The 24,465-nt window shown below is 44.0% G+C and overlaps 1 protein-coding gene and 2 long non-coding RNA genes across 3 annotated transcripts; all 3 read right to left on the minus strand.

The window, feature by feature from the left end:
* Positions 1-7,308: 7,308 nt before the first annotated feature.
* LOC123098821 (uncharacterized) lies at positions 7,309-11,020 on the minus strand. Its single transcript, XM_044520897.1, has 9 exons — positions 10,643-11,020; positions 10,505-10,557; positions 10,123-10,182; positions 9,721-9,798; positions 9,286-9,415; positions 8,994-9,046; positions 8,153-8,317; positions 7,834-8,059; positions 7,309-7,751 (listed from the first exon to the last, which is right to left on the minus strand). The coding sequence occupies exons 1-8, from the start codon at positions 10,935-10,937 to the stop codon at positions 7,913-7,915; spliced, it is 981 nt and encodes a 326-aa protein (XP_044376832.1). The 5' UTR covers positions 10,938-11,020; the 3' UTR covers positions 7,309-7,751; positions 7,834-7,912.
* A 6,191-nt stretch (positions 11,021-17,211) lies between these two features.
* LOC123100435 (uncharacterized) lies at positions 17,212-18,461 on the minus strand. The gene is made up of 2 exons (XR_006448399.1): positions 18,333-18,461; positions 17,212-17,683 (listed from the first exon to the last, which is right to left on the minus strand). It is a non-coding gene; the product is annotated as an uncharacterized lncRNA (long non-coding RNA).
* A 342-nt stretch (positions 18,462-18,803) lies between these two features.
* On the minus strand, positions 18,804-20,288 carry LOC123100436 (uncharacterized). The gene is made up of 3 exons (XR_006448400.1): positions 20,196-20,288; positions 19,961-20,040; positions 18,804-18,935 (listed from the first exon to the last, which is right to left on the minus strand). It is a non-coding gene; the product is annotated as an uncharacterized lncRNA (long non-coding RNA).
* Positions 20,289-24,465: the final 4,177 nt, after the last annotated feature.

Raw genomic sequence — 24,465 nt, forward strand, 5'->3', positions numbered from 1 at the left:
CGCGCATCGTCACCTCGTCCTTTGCCAGTCTCCGTTTATTCCGCAGCTCCTGCTTTGAGTTACAAATATGAGCAACCGCACCGGTATCAAATACCCAGGAGCTACTACGAGTGCTGGTAAGGTACACATCAATAACATGTATATCACATATACCTTTGGTGTTGCCGGCCTTCTTGTCCGCTAAGTACTTGGGGCAGTTCCGCTTCCAGTGACCACTTCCCTTGCAATAAAAGCACTCAGTCTCAGGCTTGGGTCCATTCTTTGGCTTCTTCCCGGCAACTGGCTTACCGGGCGCGGCAACTCCCTTGCCGTCCTTCTTGAAGTTCTTCTTACCCTTGCCTTTCTTGAACTTAGTGGTTTTATTCACCATCAACACTTGATGTTCCTTTTTGATCTCCACCTCCGCTGATTTCAGCATTGAATATACCTCAGGAATGGTCTTTTCCATCCCCTGCATATTGAAGTTCATCACAAAGCTCTTGTAGCTCGGTGGAAGCGACTGAAGGATTCTGTCAATGACCGCGTCATCCGGGAGATTAACTCCCAGCTGAGTCAAGCGGTTGTGTAACCCAGACATTTTGAGTATGTGCTCACTGACAGAACTATTTTCCTCCATCTTACAACTGAAGAACTTGTCGGAGACTTCATATCTCTCGACCCGGGCATGAGCTTGGAAAACCATTTTCAGCTCTTCGAACATCTCATATGCTCCGTGTTGCTCAAAACGCTTTTGGAGCCCCGGTTCTAAGCTGTAAAGCATGCCGCACTGAACGAGGGAGTAATCATCAGCACGCTGCTGCCAAGCGTTCATAACGTCTTGGTTCTCTGGGATGGGTGCGTCACCTAGCGGTGCTTCTAGGACATAATCTTTCTTGGCAGCTATGAGGATGATCCTCAGGTTCCGGACCCAGTCCGTATAGTTGCTGCCATCATCTTTCAGCTTGGTTTTCTCTAGGAACGCGTTGAAGTTGAGGGCAACATTAGCGTGGGCCATTTGATCTACAAGACATATTGTAAAGATTTTAGACTAAGTTCATGATAATTAAGTTCATCTAATCAAATTATTCAATGAACTCCCACTCAGATAGACATCCCTCTAGTCATCTAAGTGAAACATGATCCGAGTCAACTAGGCCGTGTCCGATCATCACGTGAGACGGACTAGTCAACATCGGTGAACATCTTCATGTTGATCGTATCTTCTATACGACTCATGCTCGACCTTTCGGTCTTCCGTGTTCCGAGGCCATGTCTGTACATGCTAGGCTCGTCAAGTCAACCTAAGTGTATTGCGTGTGTAAATCTGGCTTACACCCGTTGTATTCGAACGTTAGAATCTATCACACCCGATCATCACGTGGTGCTTCGAAACAACGAACCTTCGCAACGGTGCACAGTTAGGGGGAACACTTTCTTGAAATTATTGCGAGGGATCATCTTATTTAAGCTACCGTCGTTCTAAGCAAATAAGATGTAAAACATGATAAACATCACATGCAATCAAATAGTGACATGATATGCTCATCGTCGTCACCGGCATGACACCATGATCTCCATCATCGTGTCTTCATGAAGTTGTCTCGTCATTTATTACTTCTACTACTATGGCTAACGGTTTAGCAATAAAGTAAAGTAATTTACACGACGTTATAGTTGACACGCAGGTCATAAATAAATTAAAGACAACTCCTATGGCTCCTGCCGGTTGTCATACTCATCGACATGCAAGTCGTGATTCCTATTACAAGAACATGATCAATCTCATACATCACATATATTTCATTCATCACATCCTTTTGGCCATATCACATCACAAGGCATATGCTGCAAAAACAAGTTAGACGTCCTCTAATTGTTGTTGCATGTTTTTACGTGGCTTCTATAGGTTTCTAGCAAGAACGTTTCTTACCTACGTAAAACCACAACGTGATATGCCAACTTCTATTTACCCTTCATAAGGACCCTTTTCATCGAATCCGATTCTACTAAAGTGGGAGAGACAGACACCCGCTAGCCACCTTATGCAACTAGTGCATGTCAGTCGGTGGAACCTGTCTCACGTAAGCGTACGTGTAAGGTCGGTCCGGGCCGCTTCATCCCACGATGCCGCCGAAACAAGATAAGACTAGTAGTGGCAAGAAAATTGACAACATCTACGCCCACAACAAGTTTGTGTTCTACTCGTGCATAGAAACTACGCATAGACCTAGCTCATGATGCCACTGTTGGAGATCGTTGCAGAAATTAAAATTTTCTACGCATCACCAAGAACAATCTATGGAGTCTTCTAGCAACGAGAGGGAAAAGAGTGCATCTACATACCCTTGTAGATCGCGAGCGGAAGCATTCAAGTGAACGGGGTTGATGGAGTCGTACTCGTCGTGATCCAAATCACCGATGACCGAGCGCCGAACGGACGGCACCTCCGCGTTCAACACACGTACGGTTGGGGAAGACGTCTCCTCCTTCTTGATCCAGCAAGGGGGAGGGAGAGGTTGATGGAGATCCAGCAGCACGACGGCGTGGTGGTGGAAGCAGCGGGGATCTCGGCAGGGCTTCGCCAAGCTCAGCGAGAGGGAGAGGTGTCACGGGAGGGAGAGGGAGGCGCCAGGGGCTTGGGTGCGGCTGCCCTCCCTCCCCCTCTTTATATAGGGGTCCAGGGGGGGCGCCGGCCCCAGAGATCCCATCTCAAGGGGGGGGGGGGGCAGCGGCCAAGGGGGGGACTTGCCCCCCAAGTCAAGTGGGGCGCCCCCCACCCCTAGGGTTTCCAACCCTAGGCGCAGGGGAGGCCCAAGGGGGGCGCACCAGCCCACCAGGGGCTGGTTCCCTTCCCCACTTCAGCCCATGGGGCCCTCCGGGATAGGTGGCCCCACCCGGTGGACCCCCGGGACCCTTCCGGTGGTCCCGGTACAATACCGGTGACCCCCGAAACTTTCCCGGTGGCCGAAACTGGACTTCCTATATATAATTCTTCACCTCCGAACCATTCTGGAACTCCTCGTGACGTCCGGGATCTCATCCGGGACTCCGAACAACTTTCGGGTTACCGCATACTAGTATCTGTACAACCCTAGCATCACCGAACCTTAAGTGTGTAGACCCTACGGGTTCGGGAGACATGCAGACATGACCGAGACGACTCTCCGGTCAATAACCAACAGCGGGATCTGGATACCCATGTTGGCTCCCACATGTTCCAGGATGATCTCATCGGATGAACCACGATGTCGAGGATTCAATCAATCCCGTATACAATTCCCTTTGTCAATCGGTACGTTACTTGCCCGAGATTCGATCGTCAGTATCCCAATACCTTGTTCAATCTCGTTACCGGCAAGTCACTTTACTCGTACCGTAATGCATGATCCCGTGACCAAACACTTGGTCACATTGAGCTCATTATGATGATGCATTACCGAGTGGGCCCAGAGATACCTCTCCGTCATACGGAGTGACAAATCCCAGTCTCGATTCGTGCCAACCCAACAGACACTTTCGGAGATACCCGTAGTGCACCTTTATAGCCACCCAGTTACGTTGTGACGTTTGGCACACCCAAAGCACTCCTATGGTATCCGGGAGTTGCACAATCTCATGGTCTAAGGAAATGATACTTGACATTTGGAAAAGCTCTAGCAAACGAACTACACGATCTTGTGCTATGCTTAGGATTGAGTCTTGTCCATCACATCATTCTCCTAATGATGTGATCCCATTATCAATGACATCCAATGTCCATAGTCAGGAAACCATGACTATCTGTTGATCAACGAGCTAGTCAACTAGAGGCTCACTAGGGACATGTTGTGGTCTATGTATTCACACATGTATTACGATTTCCGGATAACACAATTATAGCATGAACAATAGACAATTATCATGAACAAGGAAATATAATAATAACCATTTTATTATTGCCTCTAGGGCATATTTCCAACAAGTTTACCTGGGCTAATGCTATGCCAAACCCGACATATGAAAAGCTTGATCGAGTTCTCGCGAGCGTGGAGTGGGAACAGAAGTTCCCTCTCATAATGGTTCAAGCCCTCTCGCGTGGAATATCCGATCACACACCCTTGTTCGTGGACTCAGGGGAGCCGAACCATGTGGGAAACAAAAACACCTTTTCCTTCGAGATGGCCTGGTTCGAACGCGAAGGTTTCTTGGACCTGATTGCCAGGGAATGGGCTAAGGGTGCAGGAGGTAGGACTTCGGTCGAGCGTTGGCAGAATAAGATTAGGTATTTGAGAAGTTTCTTACGGGGGTGGGCTAAGCACCTTAGTGGGGTGTATAAGATTGAAAAGGACATGCTCCTTTCTCTTATTCAGACCCTAGACATAAAGGCTGAATCCACGATTTTGCAGCCAGCAGAGCTTCAGGTTAAAACTGAGGCGGAGAAGAGGTTGAAAGGACTTCTCCGTGAAGAAGAATTGAAGTGGGCATTGCGGGCTAAGGTCCGCAAAGTGGTCCAAGGGGACGCGAATACTCAATTCTTTCACTTGATTGCTAATGGTAAGCACAGAAAGAAGAGGATCTTTCAGCTTGAACAAGATGAAGGAACTATTTTAGGACAGGACAACCTAAAAACTTATATAACCGAGTATTACAAGCAGTTATTTGGACCTCCGGAGGATAGTTGTGTGTCCCTAGATGAGTCCAGGACTGAGGATGTGCCTCAACTATCGGCTGCTGATAATGATATTCTGGTTGCCCCGTTCTCAGAGAAGGAGGTGTTTGATGCTATTGCACAGATGAAAAAAATAAGGCTCTCGGACCGGATGGATTCCCGGCCGAGTTCTACAAAAAGTGCTGGCACATTATTAAGGGGGATTTGTTACCTATGTTTCACGATCTGTTCTCTGGACAGCTTCACTTATTTCACTTGAATTTTGGAACAATCACACTGCTTCCTAAGAAAACGGATGCTGTGAGAATAGAGCAGTTCAGGCCGATCTGTCTTCTCAATGTTAGTTTCAAAATCTTCACCAAGGTCGGGACTAATAGGCTCACACAGATTGCGCATTCTGTGGTGCAACATTCCCAAACCGCTTTCATGCCGGACAGAAACATCCTTGAAGGGGTGGTCGTCCTTCATGAAACGCTCCATGAAATCCATTCAAAAAAATTAGATGGAGTAGTTTTTAAGGTGGATTTCGAGAAAGCGTACGATAAAGTCAAATGGCCATTCCTCCAACAGGCATTGCGTATGAAAGGTTTTGATGAAGCCTGGCGCCGCCAGGTTGAATCGTTTACGCAAAAAGGGAGTGTTGGAATTAAAGTGAATGACGATATTGGTCATTACTTCCAGACACATAAAGGCCTAAGGCAAGGAGATCCGATGTCCCCTATCCTGTTTAACATTGTGGTTGATATGTTAGCAATTTTGATAGGAAGGGCTAAGGAGAATGGTCAAGTAGGTGGCTTGGTACCTCATCTTGTTGATGGAGGTGTATCCATCCTTCAGTACGCTGATGATACAATCATCTTTATGGAGCATGACTTGGCCAAGGCGAGAAATATGAAGCTGGTGTTATGCCTTTTCGAACAATTGACCGGGTTAAAGATTAACTTTCACAAGAGCGAGTTGTTCTGCTTTGGTAGAGCCAACGATGAACAAGAGGCTTATAGGCAATTGTTCGGGTGCGATTTGGGGGCTTTACCTTTCTCTTACCTAGGTATACCAATCCACCACCGTAAGCTGACAAACAGAGAATGGAAGTGCATCGAAGACCGATTTGAAAAGAAACTGAGTTGCTGGAAGGGCAAGCTCATGTCATACGGCGGCCGATTAATTCTGATAAATTCGGTGCTCACGAGTATGCCTATGTTTCTCTTATCGTTCTTTGAAGTCCTAGTTGGAGTCAGGAAAAGACTGGACTTCTATCGATCGCGTTTCTTTTGGCAGGGTGATGAACTAAAAAGAAAATACCGGCTAGCTAAATGGGATATCATCTGTAGACCGAAAGACCAAGGGGGTCTTGGTATTGAGAATCTTGAAGTTAAGAACAGATGCCTTCTCAGTAAGTGGCTGTGGAAGCTGTCCAGTGAGACCGATGCCACGTGGGCGCAAATCCTTCATAGCAAGTACCTTCAGACCAAAACTTTGTCCCAGGTGACAGTCAGGCCGACCGACTCGCCTTTCTGGAAAGGACTGATGAAAGTCAAACAATCCTTGTTTAATAGGACAAAGTTTAGTATTGGCAACGGTGCTAGTACACGTTTCTGGGAGGATACTTGGCTCGGAGAGACACCCTTGGCCATTCAATACCCGTCTTTATATCGTATTGTTCAACGACGTGAGGTGTTCGTTGCAACGGTATTTCAATCTATCCCCCTTAATATTCAATTCAGACGGTCGCTAGCGGGCAATCGTTGGGAAGAATGGCTCCGTCTAGTTAGGAGACTGATGGAGGTTCAGCTTTCCCAACAACCCGATGAATTACGCTGGAAGCTTACTAGGTCTGAAGTATTCACAGTTAAATCAATGTATATTGATGTTATCAATTCGAGCTTCATTCCTACCTCCAAGCATGTTTGGGCTGTCAAAGTTCCATTGAAAATAAAAGTGTTTATGTGGTTTGTCCATAAACAAGTTATTTTAACCAAGGACAACTTGATAAAGCGTAATTGGGCAGGATCTACTAGGTGTAGTTTCTGTGATCGGGATGAGACGATCAAGCATCTTTTTCTTGACTGCCCGCTAGCCAAAGTTCTTTGGCGGACGGTCCACATTGCTTTTAATATTACTCCACCGAATTCTGTCAACACGTTATTTGGGACATGGCTTAATGGGATTGAGCCTGACTTAGCGAGACATATTCGTGTTGGAGTATGCGCTTTGCTGTGGACTATCTGGAATTGCAGAAATGATTTAGTTTTTAACAGAACATCACGTATTCATTTTTTGCAGGTTATTTTCGGAGCCACGGCATTGATCCGTTCGTGGTCGCTACTCACCCCGATGGAGGCCAGGGAGCATTTGGTTACTGGATCTATCCGCTGGGAGATGGTAGCTCGGGATATCTTCAACCGGTTTGGATGGCGGTCATGTAATAGGATATGCAATTAGTTTACCTATCTCTCTTTAGCCAGCCGGTTGTGGCGTCCTTTATTTGGCTAGTTTGTGTTTCTAGCCCATTTTGGCTCTGTGTGAGCTTTTTTTTCACCTTTTCCAGTTGGAGACTTTGAGACCTTGTTGGAACCTTTTTATTCGGTTAATAAGATGGCCGTATGCATCACTCTGATGCAGAGGCCGGGGAGATCCCCTTTTCGAAAAAAAAAGCTGAGTAAGAACTAAGAACCTGATGCTGAACAACAACATTACACTGACATAAGACTGCAAACCGTGGCTGGCTTTGATTCAGCTCAGCCGCGGCACGAATCGGTCGTGTATACAACAGAAAAATAAGAGGTTGTTACCTAAAAAAACAAAGGGATGTAATGTAACGCGCGCTTACTAATCACCGTCTGAACTTGACACTGTGACACCATGAAGGCATGGAATGATGAATGATAATCAACAGCAGGGCAGCAGGACATGCCAAAAACTGTAGCGCGATGCGTTCTTCCCTCGGCTCGGTTTCAGGATTACACGCATCAACTCCATTAAACGGACAGGTCTTCGCTCTGCTGTTCTTCAAGCTTTGGGAGCCAGATAGACTACCTTCCACATTGCAATTCCTTCCTTGGACATGTGAGTGCTGATATGATATGGTACTTCTTCAGATGCAGACAGATGGCCTTATGTACACCTTGAGCAAGTAACAATTCAACAATTAACATAATTCAAAATAATCAAGTGTACGGTATGTACTGGCTGCAGCAACTACTTACCTTAAAAGGACCGTGGAGGGGGGAGACAGACAAAGTTGTAGAAGCAAGCAAAGGTGCAACCAGAAGAAAACGCACATTCTCACGCGAGCTCGCAAGGCACCCATTGTTTCACTCTTGGGCTTAGCTCGCTAGGAACCGAGGTTGACCACTCCTCCAGGTCTGGAAGGGGACCCGTCAACGCGACGTAGTTTACACTCTCCTTCTCCGAAAGTCTCTTCCAGTTTAGCTGCGATATAGGGTCGTATGATCAGGAGGACATCATTTCGCACCAACGGTCGAAAATATAGAGTTTCAGTGGTCTGGTGACTATTACTCTTACCTGCCCAGGGAACGCAGAGCACAGAGCCTTGATTGTAGGATTCTGGACCCAAGACGAAACACCCGTGTCGGCAGCAAGAGATACGGGGGTATCTGCTCCACCGCAGTTGACCATGATTCGACCATCTGGCATGAGCTTTTTCGCAATCTCTAACCAAGTTTCAGCCTGTGACAATGTTGACATTACATTAAACCCAGCACAAATCAGAGTGTACTATGTAGTTTGTTGAAATGAAGTAAATACTCCATAAAAATATACTCCCTCCATCCCAAAATAAGTGTCTCAACTTTGTACTAACTCTAGTATAAAGTTGTACTAAAGTTGAGACACTTATTTTGGGACGGAGGGGGTAGCATTCAAGAACTTATAAATCTCAGAAGTACGCTTTGTCATAAGAATACAAAAGCTTTATATAAATTTAATCTTGGTATAAGCATCATACCAGAGTATTCTTGAACACACTAATGTTTTCTCGAACACGAGAGTCCCTAGAGCAGAGTATCCTCGAGGTCCTAAATCAATTTTTGCATTTGCATGTACTCTATTTACTTTTGGATGTGTAAAGCATTTTTATGTCAGATTTTCTACGTCGGTAAATTAAATATCAGACCGAACTGAGTTTGTGCACTCATTAATACAACATGATAACAGTTCAAATTCGTAAGCACAAAGAGATTTGTTGTGGAGCTATGGTGGTTCCTGCATGCTAGACCATACAACAATATGACTCTGATGTGTTCTGGAAGGAGCACGAGGCAAATATATATAGTGAAAAGTACAAACTAGCCATGGTAGAAATAGAGAATAATAACAAAGGAATTAAAAGGCATGGGATATTTACTTCTTGTAGCTGAGGTAAGACTTTTCCATCAGCAAATAAATCAACAACAATGCCTGCAGGCATGAGCAAGGTACCATCAGGCTAAAACCCTTGCAAGTCAGCTTCCAAAACTGAAAACTTAAAATGCTTTGAAAAGCTAATTAAAGGCATACGAAACACTAACCAAATAACACAGAGTCTACAATTTATTACAGATAATTATCGAAAAACTGATTACTAGAAAGCATGTCATAATTCAATTCCAATAAGGCAGTAAAACATGCATTATGTTTGCATCAGATCAGATGTTCACCAGCAAATCCTCCTTCAACTGTAGCTGACGGGGAAAGTGCATCGCCTATACGCACCGAAAGTGAACCACCTAATTCCGTGGCCTTCTCTAAACTGGACATACCAAAATAATCCCTTGACAATTCAATTATCTGTCATGAAACGGTACAGTTTTGCAGGGGTTTCAGTTACAAAAATATAAACAGATGGCTGTATGATTAGGAAAAACATACATCACAAGAAACGAGGCTCAAAAACATGAATAGTTGTGACTGCATAATCAGTCACAGAATACTTGTAATAGATGTGTGCTTGAAATAGCATAACCAACATTACAAAAAATTAATGCTCTTCTGACAAGTTTCCAAGACTGATGTATGACGAAATTGGAAAATTTCTGCAAACTTAAGTCATGTTATCAGTAAACAAATGAAAGGAAAGTGATAACAGTTTTCACCGTCGGATCAATCTCCCATCCGATAAGTTGTATCCAGGGCCAAACTTCTAGCATCATATGCGCTGCTGTCCCAGCACCCTGAAAGAAGCATGAAGAGAAGAAATGAATCACGTCTGCAAGAGTGCGAAGAGCTAATTATTTAAATAAGGAGCGCTATGACTTTATGTTGCTTGTCTAAATAGATCACCTACTGTGCTTACTAGGAATTGTGATGTACAATACTCTACACAGACCCATTGTAACTGGTGGAATGCTAAAGTAGTGCTTAAACATCTCCTCCTCAAGTTCCCCCAACCCCAAGCATACTAGGATGTTTGCTTATCATGCACTGAAGCAGCTTCACATAGCAATGACTTATAAAGAATAGGAGCATAGCTAAGAAATGTCAGAGAAGGGGTTTACCAAACCTAGAAGTGCAACAGGACCACGTGGAACAACGGGAGGTAGGCTGACGAACTCATCCTGAACGATAGCAAATGCAAAACGGGTTATAAGAATTCACATTCAGTTGCTGCTTTGAGGGGAAACAATGGTATGTAAAAGAGGTGAAAGAACAATATGATGCCTTCATTAAGAAATTAAGCACCTACACTCCATGGTCAACTGGTGATGAATGGTGATACCATCAATGAGCAATTGAGCAGCATCGAGCATAAAAGTTCTAATGCCTACCAGGTGCTCGATAATATGCTTATGACAATTATGTACTCATACATACTCATGTCACGGATGGTAGAGCATTAACCAAAATGTGGGCTCATCTAAATTCTGTTCAGATACCTACCCAGTAGGAGTTGGTCCATGCGCTCTTCTTGGGGAGAATGCTGTGGACATTCCCTGCACGACACAGAGGTCGAACGCACTGTATTCAGATTCAGAAACCAAATCAACCCAAGGCCGCGGAGCAACCGGTGATACGTACGGCTGGGGTCGAGGACGAGGTAGCGGTTGGAGGGCGAGTCGATGACCATGATGACCTCGTTGAAGTCGCTGCGGTTGGAGGCGAGGAGCACGAACTCCTCCTCCTCCTCCCCCTGCTGCTCGGGCTCGGCGGCTGTGGCCGCGACCTCGTCGGGGGCGCAGCGGAGCCGAGCGGCGCGGCGCGGGAGGAGCGCGAGGCGGGCGGTGGAGCGCTGCTGCCGGAGCTTGGCTTGGCCGTGGTGGTGGTGGAGGAGGAGGCGGGGCGGGGAGAAGGTTAGCAGCATGGTGGCGGGCATTGCTAGCTGCTGCGGGATAGAGCTGGGCTCTGCTCGTTGTTAGCCGTTGATGCAGATGACGGGTTTACCCACACATCAGTGGTGCACGGTTCTCGAAACGCCAGCCGGCTCTGTCAGCGATCAGCGTTAACTCTAGCCATAAAGGTGTTTGGATGACGAGGTTAGATTGACAATAAATACACTAAAGAACTAGCTCCAATCAACACATCTTAGGTGGGATATTTTTTTAAATGAGTTAAATGCAACTAGCTCAAACTAGCCATCATGTTTAGATACTTTAATACTTTACGGTTATTCGAGCCAAAACTAGCTCAAACTAACTTTAACTCATGAATCCAAACATGACCATTAAGCGAGACGGTAGGATATCTCGCCTTAAGTATCTACGGTTCCGGGCCAGACAAATAGCGTCTCCAGAATGACAGGCAGCGCTGCAGGGCACGGAGCTACCATCGGGTTCGTGAAAATAGTATGGCGTGATCTACTTAACAGGAAAAGAGCCTGTTTTTCATTGGGTATTTATGTATTTTGTTGTTCTTTGTTTTTTATTGGCTTCTTCGTTTGTTTCTACATTTTTACCTTTTTATTTCTTTTAACTATTCTCATTGGGTTTTTTCTTTCCATTGTTTTTCTTGTTTCTTTCCCATTTTCAATTACATTTTTCTTTCTTCCTTATTTCTTTATTTTTCTTCATTTTTGTTTTGTTCTTTCTTGTTCGTCTGTTTCTTCCTTTTGTTTTCTCCCAGTTTTTCATTATTTTTATACATATTTTTGATATATATCTAATAAATTTTTATAGTACATGTTCAACCTTTTCTAAATAAACAAGTTAAACATTTTCTAAATAGATGGTTAATGTTTTTTAAAGAATTTAAATCCTTTATTCACATTTTTTCAATACACATTCAAACATTTTCCTATACATTTTATTTAAATGCTTGATTAAAAACTTTCTACTAAAATATTAATATATATTTTTAATACTTGGTCAACATTTCTTATACACATTTAATATTTTTTAATGTTTGACTAATATTTTTATATAATTGTTTTATATTTTCAAATACTTTATTAACATTTTTATATACAAGATCAATTTTTAATCTTTTTTAAATACACGGTCAAAATTATTTCTATACACATTTTATATACTCGTTCGACATTTTTCAAAATGCTTGATTAACAATTTTTATATACATGATCAAATTGTTTCGTCTTTTTGATACATAATCTACATCATTTCTATACAAAACTAACATTTTTCAAATGCTTTATTAACAAATTTTAAATACTTCTTCAACATTTTTTCAAATGCTTGATTAACATTTTTGTATACATGATCAAAATTTTCATCATTTTTAATACATGGTCAACATTTTTTCTATACACATTTAACATTTTCTAAATGCTTGATTAACATTTTTCAAATGCTCGATTAACATTTTTATATACATGATCAAATTGTTTCATCATTTTTAATACATGGTCAATATTTTTTCTATACACATTTAACATTTTCCAAATGCTTTATTAACATTTTTTATAAAACTTGCCCAACATCTTCCAAATGCTTGATTACCATTTTTTCAAATACTTGTTCAACATTTTTTCAAATGCTTGATTAGCATTTTTATATACATGATAAAAAATCATCAGTTTTTAAATACATGGTCAATTTTTTGTCTATACGCTTGATTAAATTTTTTAAAATACTTTTTCAAATGCTTGATTAAATTTTTTAAAATACTTTTTCAAATGCTTGATTAATTTTTTATATACATGATAAAAAATCATCATTTTTTAAATACATGGTCAATTTTTTGTCTATAGACATTAAACATTTTTCAAATGCTTGATTAAATTTTTTAAAATACTTTTTTCAAATGCTTGATTAACATTTTTATGTACATGATCGATTTTTCCAAACACATTGTATTTTTTTGTATTCATTTTTCGTATACGTGGTAAATATTTTCTCTCTACACATTTAACATTTTTCAAATCTTGTGTTAAATTTTTTCAAATGTTTTTATTGAGTGTTTATTTGTAATATATATACTTAGATTATTTTAAAGCATAAACAAGAGTGAAAAAAATAAAGCAAAAAATGAAAAAGAAAACATAAAAAAAACAAGGTTGTAGCCTCCTGTGCTCCTTGGCGGGCCCATCTCGCTCTCCTCTTCAGCGAGGGATCCCTAGATCTCGCTAGAAGCGAGACATAGAGGCGCCCCACAGTCAAATCCCTTTTTCTATGTCCAGACGGTCACGGAATTTTCGGGTTGTTCAACAATTGCAAACCTAGCCCATACGTGGGGCGAATATGGGATGCTCGGATGCGTCCACCACGTTGGACTAACATGCGGGACCCATGCCAAAACACATTGGTCCGATGGGAATTTCCTCCGGGTCGGTGATGATGCATTGACGGCGATGCTCCGACACGTCGTCGGAGGGACCAAATCTGGCAATTTAAGCCGGGCGACGAGGCAGCCCTAGTTGCGTCCCGATTCCGTCCCCCTCCATGCGGTGTCTCCCCGTCGTCTTGGTCCGCATCAAGGTGACATATTACAAGCTGTTAACACCGGAGCGCCAGGCGAAGATCCAGGCGGAGAAGCGCGCTGTCGAGTCATGCCATGTCGCACGCATTGCGACCGGCCTACCTCTGAACTCCTTGGAGAAGAAGGAGAGACAGGAGGAGGTGGAGACACCAGATGAGGAGATGGAAGAGGCAGAGGCGTGGGAGGAGGAGGAGCCCGCGCCAGATGAGGAGAAGGAGGCGCCAACGCCGGAGCAGGTAGGATTCCTCATTGGAGACGCGTTGGCGGAGTTCGAGCTCACCCAAGCGGAGTAGGCGGTGGAGCAGTAGGCCATTCTCGAGTCTATGCAATTCGAGACGAAGGTGGTGACAAATCGCCACTTCATCCACGAGGTGGACGTGAAGCATGAGCGGCTCTTCCCGGACGAGGACGAGGTGTTGACGTTTCGCCCGGCTGCCAATGACCATGAGGTCAGCGGCTCCGGTAAGGAGGTCATCGACATATCAGATGACGAGTAGCAAGTTTGCTAATTACTATGTACATAAATGAAACCGCATGTTGCATGTAGTAGTATAGAAATGAGAATTTCAAAACGAGGACTATGATGGCAATTACAAAGATACGCGGATCTTTCCTCCTCGTTGCCTCTTATAACCCATCGACTAGCGTCTAGGAAAGAAAATGAATGGCCATGTGGTGACTTGGAGCTCATGGTGCTGCGTCGTCCAAGAGCGCGGGGGAGGGGAGGTACCCTGCTCGGCTACCAACAACCCAGGGTGAGCACCCCTGCTCACCCGTACCGTCAGTGGTAAGAGATATGATGCAATTTATGAAAAATATTCCCTCGGAACCAATTGTTGACATGTTGGCTGACTAAATTGTGGATAACAATGTTAGCACATCATCATCCAATGCGACATCTTTTTACAATGGAAACCTAAACCATCTTGCACGGTACAAGCCGATTTGTCGCCATGTTTGATCACCTGTGCTACCACGCCAACATCTGACTGGCTTGCGTGGCATCGTTATGTCACAAACTTCATCCGTCATAATCATACAACCCAATAAACATGGCCCGCACTATGCGTCTATTGGCTAATCTATGGCAAAGATTGGCTGGTCACGAGCTATTGGATTGGTGAGATCAAGCATCCCAGCGTCGCGTCGTCTCGCCAGGCCCTTTGCAGTGGCAACACACCTACCAGCTTCTGTGACATCAGCCATGTAGCAATTCGGCTACAACATTGGTCATGTAGCAATCTCGGGCGAAGCTCCTAGCTCATGAGCCGCGAGCCATATAGTGATAGCCAGCGGTGCTGCAAGGTACTGCTACGAGACGACGAAGTAGTGCTTCTGCAATACAGTCATCGCTGCTGCGATGAGGAATGGTGATGCTTCTACAACGCATGCGTTGCTATGTGGACGGCGTCGGTGACGACCACAACATCAATGATATTGTGGTGGCAGTGTTGCGCATCAACGACTACAATAGCATCAATGTTGTGTCATATTGCCTGTGAACCTGCATCATTTTGCTTGCGAGATCTAGCCACCACCGCTCGCCCAAATCTTGACATGCATTCTTCTCTCCTCATGTTCTACACGCATGAATATCCAATACCTACTTTGTCTCTTCTTGTTGGGTTGGATTGCTCTTGTTCATCCTATGTGGCGTTTGTGATGACTTTAACTAGTGCTGGATGCTTGGTGCTATCAATTGCATTCCCGTGAATTAACTTGTCCTTGCCGTGTATGCATAGCTTGCCTACTCCAGTCTTTGGTACCTGCATATTAGTTTGTAGTTCCAAAGAAAAGTTTTCGTTATAACTTGAGCCGTAAAAAAAATTGGACTGGAGAGACATGTTTTCTTGGAAAGAGTTTATCATTTCCTGATTTCGAACGGTACCACATGGAAGTAAAAATCTTTCTCAAAGTAGCATGTGGATGATTAGAGTTAGCAAAGCTCAAGATGATGTTAACTAAAGAATATGAATTTTGGAGTAGTGTGTGAAATCTAATGTGCCAAGGTCTAGCAAACCAAGCTTGCTAATATGTTGTGGATACTTACCTGCAATTTTCCCAGTTGGTAGATCTCTTCTGATTAGTCTCCAGGCAAAGGTTTGGATTCTTGGAGCTACGTCTTTTGCCTTGCATGCCTGCTTTAGAAGTCCTTTTGTATTGTTAGTTATAACTCTAGGTTGTGGCTCCCCTTCCTCCTGCATAACCTGTAAACTAATTATGTACTAGTAGAATGCCCGTGCGTTGCCACGGGCATTTTAAAAAACTTAATGGTTGTATATATAAACATAATGATCATGTTCTACTGGAAAAAAATAGTTGAGGCTTATGAATATATGGTACTCCTCATTACAATTAACGTCACTAAATTTTTAGATCCATCAAATCATGGGTGAGTGCAAAAGTAAATGAATCTGAGATGAGTGGAATAAGGAAGGATAAAATGAATGAACAAATGAATCACGCTCATGTCGTTCATCCGTTCTTCTCCATCTAGAAATGGAACCCAATACGATGTTGTTGTACATTGCATCGCTCCATGAGAAAGACGGGAACCTATCAGGAACCCCATTTGCCCATTTCTTCCATCGCCGACCTCAACATCGCCCCATAACATCTCTCCACCTGCTCTGTCATGAAGCCATGTCCACCATGTTACACTTCATCTTACGTTACTCATCACATAACATAAGTACTATGTTCAACCATGCATATCAGTAAAATATAGGCACTATCTGCACAACAAAAATGTGTTTTGCCGAGCAACTTGTATGCCTGCCTTCTCTAAACCAATTAACCAATCTACCACATGCTAACCGAACACTTTGGTGCATACACAAATTATAGTAATTCTCTTCTCAAAAGGAGAATTGCGGAGATAAAGCGATATATAATTCAGTTAGCTCAAATGTACATGTGAAAGATGATGGTGCAAAACAAAAGCATGTCTCAAACATGTTGGTGCTTCTACTAACTTTGATATGGCTCCAGTCCACTGAGCTGCCTTTGTAGGAGAGGAAGACTTTCCTGGACAACAGTTTCTCCACTGGTAGCACTTGTTTTGAGGGAATTTGATAATTATTTGGACTAACATACATATAAACTGGAAAGTTATTCAGCTAGAAAACCCAGAAATGACATTACCTTTTAATTAAGCTAAATAGCTGAGTTATGATTCTTGCTGTTTTTAGTCATGCAGTTTACATTTACATGTGTTTGCGTTGTACTGCAAGTATTATCTGTCGCCACAGCTGACCTTTCTATTCTATGTGTCGTACTACAACATGAGAAATAAGAACATATAAGATGACTGGAAACCAAAGACTAACTAAAGCTTGCATTCACTTAGGATTATTTGAGCTCGGTTTCAGACACTACAATAGTCATGTATTTATCAAGTTCAAATAAAATTGCAAGGAAAAATATGACTATTGTAGTGTCTCGTTGCCACGCTGCGTGACTCTAGCATCATCTCAATCAACCACACCATCTCATTACATGCACACCTAATACCATATGTTTCATAAGTTTATCAGCATGCAATCCCGCAAAAGAGGCAAAATAGTATGTGGCATCCTATCTAGTTCAGTTAAAATTTTGGATAAAAGGAAGCAAATAGAAAGAAAAAACAAGTGCTACCATCATGCAGTTACAAGAACATACTGTAAGTCCCTAAAAAAAAAGAACATACTGTAAGTATACGAAACATAGTTAAGTAAAGAAAATGAAAATAACCTTTTTTTCTCTTAGATTTAGAGACCTGCAGTGAAGGTATAAAACACCAAAAATACATGGTATACAAAAAGATAAGAATCCCTCCATTGTCACCATTGTAATACTCTATAAATAAATCATTAAAGGAAATGCCATTATAAGCCTAAAATGATTCGGATATGCTCATATATACAATCAAATTATCATGGTAACTAATATAAATTCATTGAGATTTATATGAGCCCTTGCATCTACGTCTTAACTAAGACATTGCTAGAAAAATACAGGGAATGTTAAGTATCCCAGAACTTCATGATCACATTGCTTGCGACCGTGTTTGGAGTAGAAGGTTGCAGCACTGGCACGACAACATGTTGCTGGACATGGGCATGGCAGCCGCAGCAATCCATGCCAAGATGGCCGTACTCATCATCATCATCAGCTTCCTTCTTGATGTCCTGATGTTGAGGCTCCCTGTTACCTCCGTTTACCAGCCCACGTCCAGGTATCACGACAAGTCTATGCTGGAGTGTTGTCGGAATGTCGCCCTCGTGAACAGTGCCACGTCCTCAAGGCCCATTGTCCCATCTCCTAGTAGGTTGCCCGTGCACCCCTTCTTGCCAATATATGACATAATTGATTTAGCTGCATTCTCCAACTAAATCTAAACAATATAGAATAATCCGATATTTAAGTAACAACTGCATACGTATTGTTAGCTATTACCTTTTGTACAAAATTTATGATCAAGTATGCCCCGCCAAAGACATAACTGAGAGCAACTTGCAAAAAAAATCTTATGTTCAGTACACAATTCATTGTTCTTGCAGATGGTAGGGCATAACATGCTAGCTTATAATTTTTAGAATACACTACACATGTGACAAAATCCTGCAGGTAGATGGATATTCAGCTGGATGCAAACATGTGAAAAGGAGACACGATAGAAGTAGAACTGAATTCATGTAATGATAAAAATATATATCCGGAAGATGATAATAAGAAAGGAACCCTAGTGAACGAAATTTGGAAAACATGATAGCAAAAGAGTTGCAACTAAACTTGTTTCCAGGCCAAAACATTAAGGAATATATGACTATCAGGGCACTGTTTGGATGGTTACCTTGGTTGGAAAAAAACATATATGATGTCATTTGCCCGCCGGTCAACACCAGGTAATGCTCCTGTTGGCCTCCTAGCACGTTGCTGGTCTGTTAACATGTTCTCCTTGATTCATTTGTGTAGCACCGAGCTGTCCATTGGCCTCGTCATGCATCGCCAGCCAACGAGAGCGGAGTTGGCCGTAGTTTCCCTTTGATGGAAGGCGTCCTATTTGCTACAAACTTCCATCTTGGCAGCTGCTCCCGGGGTGCATCAGCCCTCATTAATTATTGGAATTAATCGGCTAAAGAAAATAAAATGTATTCTCAGCGGGAGCCGGCTCCTCTGACGTTGCTCAAGGCACAGTAGTTTTGCCGTAGGAGCTCATATCCACCGCTCCTTCCATGCCCTATGCATCTAACAAAGCTGATAATCTAACCACACTCCACCGTAATTAGCGACAACATAAACTACACACGCCAAATCTCTCGCATAGTCTGGCCTTCTCATGGCAAACCTAGCCGAGTTGCCACCATCGAGCTGTCGTCCACACAAACGGATCTGCCAGTTTCCCCATCCATTACTCTCTTGCTGCTTCGGAGGCTCCTGCTGGTTCAGGCATAATCTGGATCAAAAAAACACACCACAAGGCACAATCTGAATGCGGAAAGAATAGTAGATTACGTGCATATTAACGAAAGAAATACAAGTGGTAGTGCAATCTTGTTAGTCAATCATGCATACAAGTACAGAGTACTGATAATGCCGCTTTAAATCCCGGAAGGCACAAGCTCAGAAGCCACATGAAACTATTGTATTCAGAGAAGAACAACTACTATATGGATTTTGCCACTTCATCTAAATCATGAGCATTTGATTAGACAATGATCTGTCAAAATATTCATGCAGCACTGCGTGTACGTGGAGATGTCACGCCCGAGGGGACTTATATGCAGCAGTGCGCCACCGGTAAGGGGTAGGAAGTGGTGGCGCCAGCTTTGAGTGGTTGTGTTAAGTTAATGTGTGTGGGGGCCTTCAGCCATGGTCTGTTGGGTTGGCATACAAAACCACGAGACCTGTAACTCAACGAGCAAGAAACAAATGAATAGAGAGCTCTAAATTCTCCTCTCTCGCATCTCTTCCTATTCTTTCTCTCGGCTCCAAGTCAGGCAGCACTGCCGCAGCTCGACAGTGATCATATCAGCAGCAGCCGGCGACGTTGCAACGCCAGCAACTCGACGGCGACACAACAACAACAGTTCGACAGTGACGGTGGCGGTGGCCCGATGACGTGTCGTCGGCAGCTGAGCATTTAGACAAACAACTGAACATGCAGAACAGAGAATGAACAATAAATTACAACTAAATGGAGCATACCCAGGTGCCTAGATCGAGAATTTAAGTCTAGCCGACTCCCAGACACAAAAGATGGTCTATATCTTGAAGAGGAGAATACCTGTGGTGGCTGGACTGCCAACACCTGCGGCCGAGAGAAAGAGGCCCCAGAAGATGGAAGCAACCACACGGAAGAAACATGCCTAGACTCTAGACCCGGGAGAGACACCCCATCGGCTGGAACAAATTAAGAGAGGGGGGAGGAATAAATCAAAATGCAAAAATGCGAGGTAAAGTAAAAGGCAAGAGGTAAACCTGAAGAACCCAACACAGGACATTTCATTCATGAATCTCTCGATGGCGCCGCCACAATTCAGTAGAATTCTGTTGTCCCCCTAAACAAATTCACAAACAATTATTGCAAAGAGGAAACAACAATTAAAAATGGCTTGCGAGAACGGCGAAGTCAAGGAAAATTACTCTTGAACAACAGTAAAGTCCAGCACCAAATTATCAACAACGGAGACATGCACGTGAGAAGGATGCATACTTGTCGTACGTGTCGTACGTGCAGCAGATCATGAGACAAATCCGAAGCACGAAGATTCAGACAGCTAGCTGACAATGAACCCTGACGCCCCCCACTCGTGCGCACATTAGAACTGGAAGAAATTGTCCTTTGCAAAATAGATGGGCACCCAGCATCTCCGTACATATGAATATCCACCAAGCAAGAAGAGCCCAAAGACGAAATATCTAGCACAGCAGCCAATGCACCAGCAAAGAGAGGGGCCGCAGCAACTGTAGGCAAGACAACAGAATTAGGAAGACCGACAATGGACATGTGAAACAGAAGCACCACACGAGGAAGATACAGGACAGAGACCCGCAGCAGAGCACCAGCTGAAACACCACTCAGACCAGGAGGCGGCGTGCCCAAAACATACTTCTTCTCTGGAATCTCTCGAAAAGGGCGCTTCCCCTCACAAATATCCCGATGACAGCGGCGCGCCTCAGCAGGATCAACAACTTCATCTGCAAAAGCACAATCTTAAACACAAGAAGAACACAACATGGCAAGATGATCCATACTCCATGGTCCATGCCAATCATGCATCCTGATTACAGAACATTATTTTGAGATGTGAGTAATGAAACATAGATGTACTTGATCCTTGCAAAAGAAAAATATTCGAGCAACTATTCAAGAAAATATTTGTATAAATTTGATTGTCTTAAGCCAAGAGCTTTGACAACTATTATTTGATTCACGGTGATAGGAAAAGCACACGAATAGCTAGGTTCCAAAAAGAATAGAAGGCAACATGCCTTGTTGTTGCTGTCGCCGGAGAGTAGTAGCTGCTTGGTACTGCCTCTTGTGTATCCGGGCCTTGATCTGGTAGGTCACATGATTATAGTACCAAGCATCAGCATACTGATTTATGAAGCATAAAACTGAAAATAAATAACTCAAACTAAATCAAAGCCACGAATCAAGATCTCTCTTCTAGTAACACTAAATCATATTTCATTTTTATGAGCCCGGAAAGTTTTTATAAACTGTACACCACATACTTTTCAACCAGATTTTCCCTTTTACTATTGTCTATGACAAATGAAAATCAATAACACATGATGCATCGCTTAAAAAATGTGAGCTCCAATAATCATATAATCACATAGAATTATCACTCATAAGAAAATTAAGTGCATCATGCTATTATAATAAAATAGGAGATGCACTTGTATAGTTCCAAGAACAAAACTTGGATTGTTTAATATATTCTATCAGAAGAAATACCGTACTACCATTTATAAAAAACTTGGGCTAATTAAAAGGGATCACATTTACTTAAATATTGCAATAAACTAAAACTAATGCACAAAATAGAAAGTATGATGGTGTATCATGTCATTTGCGGAAACATCTCAATAGTGGCTTGCCCAAACAGTGCCCCCATTTCTTGAATTGATAATCCACAAATTCTACTTGCAGACAAATCAGTAAAACTCAAAATATGTGTTAGAATTGATGGTGTTGTTGCGTTCTCATGAACAGCAATGTTAGCATATAAAAATGTAGACTCGTCTCAGGAAAAAAGGATCTAATAATGTATCTTCTGGAAGAACAGAGCAGGGAATTTGGAGGTTCAGAGTACTAACGTGTATGTTATCAATCGGGAGGCTTCAACTACTGAATCTCTCCACAAATTTGCCTCAGATCATAGTTCAATCACTACTTCAAATTCAGTAAGCCACATGGAAGATCGAGGACTAACCTGCGATACAGATTCCTATGAGAAAGAAGGCGTGTAGATGGAGCAGCACACAACATCGGATCCTTGTCATCGCCCAACAGAAGGAGGAGGATGCGGAGGCTCTGGATCCCGTCGTCGAGGTAGGTGGCGGAGCCGACGGCGGCAACGAGGAACACCGGACCTGGGGCCGCCGAGCGCTGGCTCCCGTGGGCCCATACCTAGCGCGACGTGACTATAAGCCGATGTGGTGCTATGGAGGGAGCTGGCCATGACGCAACGAGGGATGGGGGAGACACCATAGCTCCGATTCTCCATAGCGCAAACAAGCATCATGAACTGCCATTCACCGGCAAGGAGTCACAAAAACTCAGCGAGGAAGGGGTTTGCGTGGTATGTCACCTTAGTGAGCCTGCTGCTGCAGACGAGAAAAATACGCACCCATGCTGTTCCTCCTCCAGCATGGGTCCTCGCCCACCTCCGCCGCGGTGGAGACCATCGTTCCCCTTGTCTCTCGTTCGCCGCGTCGCCAGCGGAGGAGGCGCCGGCGGTGGCGGTGTGGGATCTGGGATCTCGAGGGGATGGAGAGACGATGGCGGCGCAGCGATCTTGAGGGCATCGAGAGACGACGGCGGCAGCGTTTAATCGAGGAGATCGGGAGCCAACGGCGGCGCCGCTTACTCGAGGGGATCCAGAGGATGGTGGCGGCGACGGGAGGGGATCGAGAGGACGGCGACGGCGATAAGAGGGGATCGAGAGGAACGGCGTTCCTCCTGCGGGGTGGTTTTTTTGGGGGTGCGTGCGTGGGGTGGGGTGAGGTGGGGTGGGGAGGTGACGAAAAAAAAGGACGAAAAAAACCCGTCTCTGGTGAGACGAAAATTGACCGGCGGAGACTACCAACTGCTCCATTAGGAGCATATCTGGCCATGGGCCGGGTCGGGCTTGGGCCGGGCCTGAAAAAGCCCACGGCAAAAAATTGAGGCCTAGGCCCTCCCAGTCTCTACCATCGGGCCTACTTTTCAAGCCCAAGCCCGGCCCATCTGGTAAAAAGCCCTGAAAAGCCCTTAGGGCTTAGGGCCGTGGGCCGGGCCTCTTCCTTAAAATGCCAATATGCAAAGCCCAAGCCCGTCCAGGCCCTGCTGGTGGGCTCAAAACTCAGGCCCAAGCCCGGCCCATGGGCAAGCCCATCGGGCCTAGGCCCTGGATTTTAGGGCCGGGCCTGGTGGGCCGACAGGGCCGGGCCTGAGATGGCCATGACTAATTAGGAGTAGAGACACACATTTGATAGTAATTTCCTAGTGGGTGTGAGTTCCAACAGAAAATATCATCATCGTCATCCTTTATGATTGGAACATGTTTAATAGTGTTAGCAATGCCAAGATCAACGAAATTATCAATGATGCCAGTGTCCCACTTTTATGGTTTGGGAGCCAAAGATTTTTAAAAAATTGGAGGATTAATAAAATCATTCTTTGCTTAATGATAAGATTGTTGGGAAACATAGTAAAAATAAAAAAATTACCCCATGATCACCCAGGAATAATATGAAGATGCATATAAGGTTTGGATCAACGATCGTTACTGACTCAGTTTTTCCCACAACATCTAACTTTCCTCACTTTTACCCTCCACCACTCGGCCCATTCTCACACGAGCCCAAACGGAGCCTTGCCGTCGGGTCAATGCAGTTGACTGTTACCTAATCAGTTACTGACGTGTGGGTCCTCGCTTCTTTGGACATGTGGGCCATGGCCGTGACCGCTTATGACGAGTGGGACCTAGGCTCGGTGAGTTATCACTTTATTTTGCCTAAAATAGCCCGACCCCAACCGAGCAGCCGCATCCCCACCTAGCCTCCGCCGCGACCGTTCCCGTTGCAGCCCCTCGCCGCCTTGCCCTAGAAGCCCCTCTGCCCATTCCAACCGTCCGCCTGAGCTCCAATGACGAAGCGACACAGTGATACACTGCAGTTCGCAGGAACCATCTGATATAGTTGGGCGGCACGTACATTTCTAATTAAAACCCTAGGAATTCAGATTAGTCGATTGAATGGGTGATTTAATTCTTGTTCGTTGAGCTGCTCCATTATTTCAAATAGTATTGACATTTATTTATGATTGGATTCATGATAGTGGCAGCTAGTATGGAAAAAAAGAAAACCCTAGAAATTAGGATCCGTTCATAGGAGCCCATTTTCGATTCCGTGGTAATTTTGATCCTTACAATCGCTTTAATTTTTTAAATTTTGATTTGTGAATTTCTTCTTCGATTGATTACTAGCTCTACCTGGATGGAAGAGTTTTGCGCCGGAGATGAGAAATTGCTGGCCAAGTGCAAGGAAATATGCTCCTGGTTTCCGAGCGTGAAATCTCTCGAGTTGCACTCGCTGGGCCTGACCTTGGAAGTGACAACAGATGAACTGAAGCAGATGGTTCCTGAAGCAAGGGGCAACCACAATGGAGATCCTCCTCTGGGCAATGGCAAAGGCGATGGAGTCACCGGATCCTCGACAGCGATCTCGCTGGTACGAGTGCTGCTCCGCCTCTCGTTGCCGAATCTAGAGCC

This window comes from Triticum aestivum, chromosome 4D (genome assembly GCF_018294505.1).
Source record: "Triticum aestivum cultivar Chinese Spring chromosome 4D, IWGSC CS RefSeq v2.1, whole genome shotgun sequence".
Classification (NCBI taxonomy): domain Eukaryota; kingdom Viridiplantae; phylum Streptophyta; class Magnoliopsida; order Poales; family Poaceae; genus Triticum; species Triticum aestivum.